The sequence below is a fragment of the Saccostrea cucullata genome, unplaced genomic scaffold, assembly GCF_032062105.1.
Source record: "Saccostrea cucullata isolate Sc308-1 unplaced genomic scaffold, CSIRO_AGI_Scuc_v1 ctg347, whole genome shotgun sequence".
In the NCBI taxonomy this organism is placed as follows: domain Eukaryota; kingdom Metazoa; phylum Mollusca; class Bivalvia; order Ostreida; family Ostreidae; genus Saccostrea; species Saccostrea cuccullata.
The window spans coordinates 120,787-131,970 of record NW_026933200.1 but is presented as its reverse complement, the minus strand read 5'-3'; the positions used below and the strand labels follow the sequence as shown (position 1 = coordinate 131,970).

Genomic DNA, 11,184 nt, shown 5'->3' with positions numbered 1-11,184 from the left:
TGAATCCAAAAAAAAAAAAAAAAAAAAAAAAAAACAACTTTACAATTCAGCACTGAGTGGATAAGTCAAGTTCATTTCGAGAAATCCCCCCAGGTATTCAAATTATGATATTGGAGTTTATAGCACAATTAATCATTGAAAGAGTATGATTTCCTTGATTTTTTCACATGGATCAAAAATGCAGGATTTGATGTTTAAAATGATGTATAGTTTGTCATAGAAGTATGATAGGTAAGAAAAATAATTAGATTTAAAAATGTAAAATATATTATGAAACACCCTGTACGACGACCTTTCAGCAAATACTCGTACAATCTTTATAAGATAAATGCTCACTGGCGTTTTTCATACTAAATTTTTGTTTAATATTTACACACTGGATTGCGATGGATTTTTCCGTAATATCCCTATCAGGACAAGGAACACATCGCAGATGTGACCGGTCGACAGGGAATGCTAACTCTTCCATGGCACCTGATCCCATCTCTGATGTTTTAAGGGTCCGTGATTACTCTGTTCCAAATTTTGTATTGTTCAATGAAATTTTGAGCTTGAATACTGTTCGTTATCTCAATTCATTTCATAATAAAATCAATAAAAATTAATACAAAATTATATTACTAAGTTTATTTCAATAAAGTATTACACAGTGCGGAATCAAAGTATTTACGATTAAGTATATGATAAGTGTTTGTATACAGTAACACACTCTTTGGATATAAGACGACAAAAGAACATCGTTGTTTGAAGCATCGGTATTTTAAAAGTCTATCAAAAGTACTGTTCTTCATACAACTATTTAAAAGAAAGAATCGTCCAAACGTCCAAATCTGCCCCCCCCCCCCCCCCATAAATTGCGTTTTATGTTTGTTTCAGGTTCCACGCTAAATGTATGAATTTTATGATTTTTTTCAGATTTCAAGGAAAAGAAATTTTCAAAGAAACACTTTCAAATTTCAAGATACCTTAATAATTCATAAAGGCAGCGAACAAGGATTTTGATGTTTATAATTATTTGTTTCCGGATTCCTCCGATTGGTATGGTGGGCTTGTCAGTGGCTCGCAGCTTGAGTAATATATATATGGAAAGCGTTAGTTAGTTTGTTAGTAAGTTTATGCTGTAGAGTATGTCATACTACTAGAGCTAAGCGCAAAAGGAAAAAAAATAGTAACACAACTAAGTGAATTCGTTATTAAAGCAACGTGGTTATCAAACAAAGAAAGATGAATCAAAGAGATACATCTGTCATGGCAGACAGTAGTAACGGTGTGCCTTTTGGTGTAGAGGAATAAGTATGTGGATAGCGTAAAAGAAAATACAAACAAAACATTAAATTTTTTCAGAGTTCACTTTTATGGCGCCAATCGTGTCGTGACTTCGATTCCCCGTCCATTTCGTCGCCTTCGTTGTCGAAACTGCGGCAGGTGGGGAGGTTAGGGAGTTCGGGTATGTGGTCTATGGCTTCATACAACATTAGCGCCATTCCATTCATCATGTGACTGTCGACGTGGCAGTGCATAAACCAAACCCCGGGGTTGTCGGCGATGATTCGGATCACAGCATACCCACCCATCGGAACCAACAAGGTGTCCTTTCGGACTGGGTTGTCTAGGTTAATACCTGGTATAAGTTTGTAGTTATTCCATGTTTCATTCTTCCATTGAGCATTATTGCAATTGCTTTCATCATTCGGCAGAGTTTTGCTACACTGGATATCTTCATTTGGTATTAGAGTATCTGTTCCGGTCGAATCTTTTTCTACTTTCGGAAAGGCCATCTTCAAAACCTCATATGTGTGACCATGCATATGGATTGGATGGTTCTTTCTACCCCCTTTTCCGAGATTGAGGAATATCATAATTATTTCCTTGTTATAGGACAACTCTATGGTGTGAGTGCAGGAGCACGAATTCTCATCGCCACATCCTTCACATTTTCTATCCACGGCTTCCGGTTCTAACAAAGCTGCTGTTGTTGGCGGAATAAATTTGCGTCCATTAATTGAGGGACCACCTACGAACGCAAAGTTTAGAAAAAACGTATCAGAGCTTCTCAATACCTTTTCATTTGGTTCTTTAAATGTAGTTTTAAGTTCAGAGACTGGCACGCAAGTCTTTTCTGGAGAATTTGGATAGGTCTGAAATGGACAATTTAGCACTGTTTTGGTTTTCTCTCTTCTATTTTCACGGCATTTTGCATCCTGCGACTCGATTTCCCGTTGTCCTTCCTTTCGTCCCGAAAGGTGTGACGTATCTTTTAGATGTCCAGAAGATTCCAAGCTGTTACCAGAGCTGACTCCCGTGACTCTCAAAATGGCTAACCCTTTTATATTTGGGTTTTCTTTTAAGTTAGAACCAGTCAGAATTTTCACGATAATTTTATAATTGTTTTGACAAGCGGTTTGCAGATCAAGTTCGAAATCATACCGTTCATTCGGAAGAATAATAATTTGGTCGACTACTTTTTGTTCGACTGGAAAACCGTCAGTTTCTTTGACTTTCAGTTTTAATCCTGGGACGGAGAGCAGCATGGTATCAGCGGAGCCTACGTGGATCACTCGGAATACATGAGATTTTGTTTTGTCAACGACGAATAATGGTGCATTATTGCCATTGAATTCTCCTTTTCCATTGATAAGGATAGAGTTTTGATCATTACCAGCGCCTTGTAAATTAGCTTTAAGTTGAGTGACAGGGTCGTACAAGTGGTTCCATTCCTGTAATTGCATGATGTATTGTCTTTCTGGAGGAATGTCATCGTTTCTTCTGAGAACTATAAAGGCCCCGTACAACCCCATTTCTCTCTGTATACCGACGTGGGAATGGTACCAGTAAGTTCCGGCGAAGCGAGGCTGGAATGTGCATATAAAATGTTGTCCTGGTAAGATTTGACACTGTGTAACGTCCATTGCAGGCCATCCAAACTGGTCAATACCGTGCCAGTGTAGCGTGATACCCTCAGCGAAATCACGTGATAAGCGCAGCACTAATTATCATTCAAGAAGAGGGGGCGAATCTACGCAGAGATGCGTTTTCCGAATAATACGAGACGGTTAAACATTCTCAATAGTTCCAAATAAACGGGCAATTCCTAAGATTTCCCCGCCCTCCCGCCCTATTTATTAATCAAAACTCTGTAACTGCATCTCCACCAGACTTGTGTTATTATTTAATACAAATCCCAGTACTTAGCAATTAAGGGGCTGCAGTATTCAGAGTGATTATGCTGAGGATATGGAATTAGCCTCATTCATCAGCTTGTTTTTGACTTTAATAATAATTTTCTGATTCTGGTAAACGACAATATTGGGTCCTGGCATTTTACCGTTAGCGGTCAGTAAGTTTGTAGTTGTCAAGTTCCACCCGTCTGCTGTGTTCACACATTCTGTCGGTACTTCCTTGTCACCATCAACGGTAAACAGAGAACGGTCTTTGGCGTAGACTGGTCCGTTCAAGGGGTCAATCATTGTAAAGGCGTAGTCGATTTCCAGGCTCCCAACACATTTGTCCTCGTCCTTTACACATCGAAAACCAAACGCTGAGTCGATTATGACGAGGGCAAGGAATAGAAGGACATTTGCCTAAAACATGATAGAGTAATCTTTTTAAAATGACCGAGTATAAAAGTTATACAGAATTAAGGAAGGTCCATACTTTTACGGATCCGGTCTTATTCTTACACATCTATATAAAATTCTGACCATTACTTGTTTATTGAAATAAAATGTTTTTGAATGATTGAAAATAATTTTGCAATTATTTATTTGTTTATTATATTGTTAATGTGTATATAATTAAAGCATTTTATATACATTATTTATGGTAATTCACATGCACTTTGCACTCTTTCAATAGGATCTATATTTACTAGTATATCATTTGATATACTTAGACACAGATTTATTAATTGATTTCATGGACCTAAAGCTTTTTAATTTTTTTCAACAAACTAACTTGAGATCTATATTGATTGTTTTTAAATCCTTTATCATCTATTTTAATTTTACTTTTTTACGATAATAAAGTATGTGTTTTTGTTAACTTAAGATATAATTCTTAATAGTTTTAAAGGCTGTCTTCTACCTATTCCCACTTTTTAAAAATCTCAATTCCACCTATTCCCACTTGCAAATAACAATAAATGTTTTTATAATGATTTAATTACAGTAATTACATTCCATCTTGGATTTACCTGTATTTTGTACATTTGACGACAGAAAATAAATAGTTTTAGAAAATAAATGACTTTTTTAATCAGATATATGCATTACATATATAAAAAAAATGCATAATATATTTGATTATTTGAAAATAAAGGGTTACAAACTCCTCATATCTTGAAATTAAAACGTAAAATCAGAATTAAGATTTATGAAAAAATGCATTAAAATAGCTTAATTTTAGAAAATACAAAAAATAAGTAACGGGAAAAATCATTTATCAGTAATTCAATAAAAATTTCGAATATTCCCTTCAAACATTAGTAAAAACTCTGATTCAAAATTTTTACAAGCCATTTTTCGTTCAAAAAATGGCATCTTAACAGTTTAGATTTTTAGAATTCTAAAAAATAAATCTATTTTGAGATTTTTTTTTTCCGAAAGACATCGACAGATTCAACATCATTTTTTTAATGTTTCCAATAAATATTTCAAATATTCTCTTGGCAAATGAAATTGTTTGATTTTCATGAGGTTTAACGAAAAGAACTATATGCGGTATATTGCATATGTTTGCCCCCACAAAAGTCAAATTTTGAAAACTTCCTGAAATGTGCTGAATTCAATAAATTGTACGAGAAATATAAGTTAACAGAAAATATTATAGTTCCAGAGCAGTGTATTCACAATTTCTGTTTTTATGACGTCACAAACTAGTCCGATTTTATATCCTTTTTCAGAAAGAGGACAAAATGGACAAAATTTCAACAATTTAAGCTTTAAAATTTATAGAGCGCATGTGTGTTCAGGAACAATATTGACATATTTCATTGATATTATCATTCTACACATTATATCAAAATATTTATCCTGAACACACATGCGCTCGGTGACTTTTATTTAAAATATCGATGAAATATGTACATTTTTCTGCAAAATTCATAAAAAACTGAAATTACGTCATATTTGTGACGTCATTACGTACATATGACGTCATTACTTATGAAATTATTCAGTGCTTTGAAGTCAGCATATACTCCCCAGTTTAAGGACTTAATTAAATATTACTCCATCAAAGTTTGATTTTGGGGGGCAAATGTTGGTTAATACCGCATATAGTTCTTTGATTTGGTTTTGTGCAAAACTAAATATAATATGATATCACACTTTTTTATGTTCAATTTTGGCTGTTGCATTTTTAGAGGTATGTGCTCTGAGACACGTATGAAAATTAATCTACAAAGATATGTCTTTTACGAGTGTTTTAGTTAGTTTAAGAGTTATTCAAGGTATTCAAATGAAAAAAAAATACCAGTTTGACAGAAAATTTTGAACGGACGGACCTACCTTAATACCAGACACATTTTAATTGTACTTCCTAAGATCAGAGGCAGATCAATGTTTTTCTTGTTCAAGACAATGTCAGAATATTATAAATTTATTAAATAAGTTTAATTTATGATTTGAACAAATGAAACATTAACTGTAACATTTCAAAAATAAAAAGCATGCATTGAGCAATTATTTTAAGCTTACCATTATTAAGGCGTACTTTGATGACCGGAGAAAATAAGTGTTCACGTTTTAGGTTTTCTGGTTAGTTCTAGACTCTCATCACTGAGTAATTTTTATAAAACTACCTTTCTACTTTTTCATATAAAGTATAAAATAACAAATGAATTAAACAAAGTAAAATAAATTGCAAAAGCACTTACTTTAAACAGATTTTCAAGGTTACTGAATAGAGAAGTTTCCTTGGTTTAGAGATGCTGATAATTACTAGTAATCAATTCAATATGATTATAAAATTTAGGTGTAATTATGCTATTATTATATTTATGTGTTTATTTATAATCCATGAGTTGAGAGAGAATTGGAGTTGGAAGCTTTCTACCTTTGTTAGACAATTACTTTTACAAGAAGGGGGCTGTCATTCTGAAAACTAGAACTGTCCAATAGGGACAAATACCCCCCGCTGGGTTTTTCAGAGAAAGTGACAATTCACCAATATAATACTTTATGAATCTAAGAGGTGTTCACAATTTTCTTACAGAAATTTGCAGTGAAAATATAATTGCTCAATATACTTTTTAATGAATGAAACAAATGTGCAACCAAATAAAACATCTGACTGATACATTGTAATGCCATTTTAACATTTTTAGCTCACCTGAGCCGAAGGCTCAAGTGAGCTTTTCTGATCAAAATTTGTCCGTTGTCTGTCGTCGTCGTTGTTGTCGTCGTTGTCGTTAACTTTTCACGTTTTCATCTTTTTCTCAAGAACCACTGGACCAATTTTAACCAAATTTGCTACAAAGTATCCTTGGGTAAAGAGGGTTCATGTTTGTTCAAATGAAGGGCCACGCCCTTTTTCAAGGGGAGATAATTTTGAATTAGAAAAAATAATGGCATTTTAAAAGATATTCTTCTCAAGAACCACCAGGTCAGGAAAGATGAAACTCATGTGGAAACATCCTAAGGTAGTGTAGATTCGAGTTTGTTCAAATCATGACCCCCGGGGATAGGACGGGGCCAAAATGGACGACCAAAGTTTTATATAGGGGTATATAGGGAAAAATCTTTAAAAATCTTCTTCTCAAAAACCATTGAGACAGGAAAGATGAAACTCATTTGAAATTATCGTCAGGTAGCTTAGATTCAAATTTGTTCAAATCATGACCCCCGGGGCTAGGGTGGGGCCAAAATGGCCGACCAAAGTTTTACTTACTATTAGGAATATATAAGGAAACCTTTAAAAATCTTCTTTTCAAGTACATGTACTTCAAAGCCATGATTAGTGATATTTATATGGAATCATCCTCAGGTATTGCAGATTCTAGTTTGTTCAAATCATGACCACCTGGGGGGTTTAAATTCAAGCCCCCCCCCTCAGTAAACTTTCAGTTCTGCTCTGATATGTGCTTTTTCCTAGCCGATGTGCTCAGGTGAGCGCTGTGGCCCCTGGGCCTCTTGTATTAGTTAAAATTTCATGTAAATGGGCTCATGTCGAAATATGCTTGATCTTCACCAAGTATTCTATGGCCTTATTAAGTCACGCTATCTATTTAAAGAAAGCAGCAGCACTTTTTAGGTAAAGGAACATATTCTTTATTTGTATTCAAAAAATGGTTAAGATCTATTAAGTGTATGTCCTTGCGAAAAGGCGATTTAATTAAAAGGCACTTTGATATTAAATATGCCAAACCTGTACACAAAAGCACAGTATATTTTTAATTAAATACATTCTCTCGATAATTATTAAATAATCGCAAAAAACAAAGGTTTTACATTAGTATAATAGACTATCTAAAATCTGTAAGTAACAGATCAGTGATTTGTTTATAACATGCTACCTGGGATTTAATTCGCAACTATTTGTAATGCATTGATAGGTTCATTTGTTGTTTATTATGCTAATACAGTTTAAAGTTGCAAATTGTATCATTTTCTGGTATTATGAGGAAAAAACTACATGTGTATTTTTGTATGATGCCACAGTAGACTTTTCCCGTATAAATTAGGCCCCGCCCCCTTATTTCAGCCTTAACAATGCTGCGTTGTATTAATTTTCAAAAATGCATTGCTTCATTTCATGGAGAGACTATTCCATTCTAAATATGTTTTTTTTACATGTGCCCAGAAAGTTTTCTTTAACTGAGGATATGAGCGAGATAAAAACACAGAGGTAGAAGCACAATTTCGGCTGTACTGCAATGTTTTTTTTGCCTTACCCAGAAAGCCTTGTGTAGTAAGGTCACATTTAAAAAAATTTGTTAAAATATTAAATGTTTGGTTATATGATTTAGGGCGAATTTGTTGCACATAAACTGGTTCAGGTTTTGGTTTAAGGTTTAAAACTAGTTCTTCAAACTGGTTTAAATTCCAATCCGGTTTACCTCGGTAAAAAAAATGAACAGTTTATACATGTACAAGATGGCGTCAAAAAGATGCAGAACAACATGTATTAACCACATTACACATCTAAACCTTTTGCTTAAATCTAAGAAATTATAAAGTATTTATCATGTTTATATTCTTTGACTATCTTACTTATTGTTAAAGTGCAGTATATATATTTTTAATGCCTCAAAGATTAATCAAAATGAAAATTTCCACATTTAAACACATGGAAAAATTAACACTTGGGTATAAATAATTACTCGTTAGATTTCTAATATTAAGCTGTCTTTACAGTATGTTCTACAATTTACCATACATATTGAAGTTTGTATTTTTGAAAAGGAAAATTTAACATATTCTGTTCATTATTATTGAACAAACACCATTATTTTCAATATGCAGCATTTATCTATTCTCTGAAGCCTTATATTTAGTACATCAAATATCAGAATGTGGCATTTTAGTCAAAAGAGTTTGTTCTCGAAAAAAGAATTATTCATAACTTTTTTTCTTTATTAGAATAGTCACCATCTTTCATCATCGCCATATTGGAATACTTCCCGCTCTTTGGTTGGTTTAACGAACTGGTTTCAGTTACAGCAAAAACAAATGAAAAACCGGTTCTGGGTTTAAACTAGTTTAAAACTAGTTTGTGGAACAAATGCACGGTTTACAAAACTGGTTCAAAACTAAACCCAGTTTTTGAGAAACAAATTGGCCCTTAATGTGATTTCAATGTTTACCTGGCCATGTGCTTGTGTTGTGATTTGACTTGTGTGTAGTGTTTTGCTCCGTCTGGTAGTGTCATGTGATGCCTTATTATGGTAAATGAGGCCTTGCCCTTTCCTGCTATTGGTTAGGTCAGTAGGGTCATTGTGTATAGCTTTACCGGTCTGTCAGGTGGTAGATTTCATGCAATTCATGCTTCTCACATTCTATCCAGACCTTGGTCCTGATCGAGCAGGTTAGAGTTCTTTTACTAATTTCGATGTTTAATTAATTCTCTATACTTTTGACTATGACATTTAAAGTAAATATAAAGTTTATCTATAAGGTTAAAGATTAGAATAAGTTAATAACTTTGCTTAATTAAGTCTCACTGGTTTTAAATAATCTGAATGTTGAAAACTACATTTAAATGTGTATGCAGCACCTTGAACTTTTATACTATTTTGATGACTGGGTGCTGGTTTCCCATTTGATATACATAAAATCTTATTCATTTAAAAGCCTCCTGACACATTGTCTTTGGTATGAACATGTATTATTTATTTTAGATCTATATATCTTTTATTACTTTGAACTGGTTAATGAAGCTGTTGGCTATAAAGTATGTTTGACAAATTTTTTTGATTTACCAACTTGAAGCTTAAATACCAAAATCTATTTTTTTAACTTTTATTTTTATGTTTTATCTGTAAAGCCCTATGAATCTGTTCAGTTGAAATTAAGAGTTATTGCCCTTTATTCAGAGTGCAGTATCTATACTTATAAATTAATAAATTTTGCAAATAAACTCCCGAAACGGGTGCACAAGAGTTCTTACTTACTCCTCTAATACTACATTACATACAAGATGATGTCCGTAAACTATATTTAGATTTCACTCGGATAGCAAGCATCGTACATAAAATTAAAAGTCTACTTAAATTTTCTAAAAACAGCCATGAGATAGCATCAACGTGAGTATGGTGGCGTTTCCGGTTGGCGGATCTAAGCTACTGGCAAATTTTAATGAAACTGACAACAAACAATCGATTATTTATTTCATAAAATTTCATCACTCAATTATTCAATCAAAACATGATTTAAATGATTTAAAAGAAATAAGATGTGTTAACCGATTAAAAAGCAAAAAGTGGAAATTATTTTCGTCAATCACCGATCTCAATATTGGCGAAAGCATCTAGAACATCATGTCCCTTTTGCTTCATTGTTTTAATCAAGAAATATTTGTAAATAATGTAACTAACGAGTTATTTGATTAAATAGTTTTACAACAAATGATGTTAGATAAATTAAAATACTGTGGTTTCATCAATATTCGTTGAGCACCAATTTTCGTGGATTTCGTTGTTGAGCAGATCCACGAATTCAAATGTTCATTGAATTACGAAATATGACATACATTTGTATAGGCAAAGCTTTTGTCCACGAAATTACGTATCCTCGAAAATGTATGTTTTACACAATCAACGAAAATTGATGACAACGAAAATTGATGAAACCACAGTACAATTAAAACAATAGTTTGGGAAAAACGAGCTAAATTTACTTGGAAATTTTTAGAAACATATTGTTGCCGGGAAAGCCACTAATATTTATTATGGCAAAAATTTATTGAATGTCATGTGTGTAATATAGTCACATGACATTCTAATATCTGATTCTGGTAGCGAGGAATGTTAAAAATTGGTGACGAGTTAATGATAAGAGTAATTATTATAAAAATGGGAAATATATGAATGTATCGAAATACTACAATACATATTTAGCATGTGTATGATTTTCTTATGAGTTTATCGGTAAAAAAATTTGTATTTTCCTTCCATACTGAGAGCATTGTGGCAACGAACCCAACGTACAATTTGTATTTTGTAATTAACTTGCTTACAAAAAAAAAAAAAAAAAAAAAAAAAAAAGTGATCGAGAAAACTTACAAATAAGGTATTGTTCAAATACAATTAAAGCTGTAAAGTTTTGTGCTGTAATAAAGACAATTAAGTTTTTTTTTCTCTAAAAAAGTCTTTTGCATCAATTACTCGGCCGATTCACAAGGGGAGGGTGTGTGTGTGTGCGCGCAAAAGCTTATTTTTACACGGGTACATGTACCTAAATTGGGTTTTGATTTATGAATATGTACATGTATGTACCTTATGCTTATGTAAAAAAAAAAAAAAACCTTTTTACTTATCGATAAGGGTACATATATAACCAAGACCCAAGTACCTGTGATATTGTGAATTTTTACCCCTCCCCCCAAACCCCAAAAATCAATTTATTTGTAAATTGTGTCTATTCGATGCTTTTATCCTTCATGAAAATGAAATAAGAACATCTGAAGTGCAATATCCGAAACATTGTATGAGGTTTCACATAAACATCAATTAAAGACATTTAATTT

General features: G+C 32.9%; 1 protein-coding gene across 1 annotated transcript; it reads right to left on the bottom strand.

Moving 5' to 3' along the window:
• Positions 1-612: 612 nt before the first annotated feature.
• LOC134237656 (uncharacterized) lies at positions 613-3,576 on the bottom strand. Its single transcript, XM_062719791.1, has 2 exons — positions 3,246-3,576; positions 613-2,924 (listed from the first exon to the last, which is right to left on the bottom strand). The coding sequence occupies exons 1-2, from the start codon at positions 3,465-3,467 to the stop codon at positions 1,341-1,343; spliced, it is 1,806 nt and encodes a 601-aa protein (XP_062575775.1). The 5' UTR covers positions 3,468-3,576; the 3' UTR covers positions 613-1,340.
• Positions 3,577-11,184: the final 7,608 nt, after the last annotated feature.

Coding starts and splice junctions, on each gene's coding strand:
- LOC134237656 (XM_062719791.1), bottom strand. CDS start 3,467: ATGATTGACCCCTTGAACGGACCAGTCTACGCCAAAGACCGTTCTCTG. Junction 2,925..3,245: donor AAAACAAGCTGATGAATGAG/GCTAATTCCATA, acceptor GGTATTGACCAG/TTTGGATGGCCTGCAATGGA.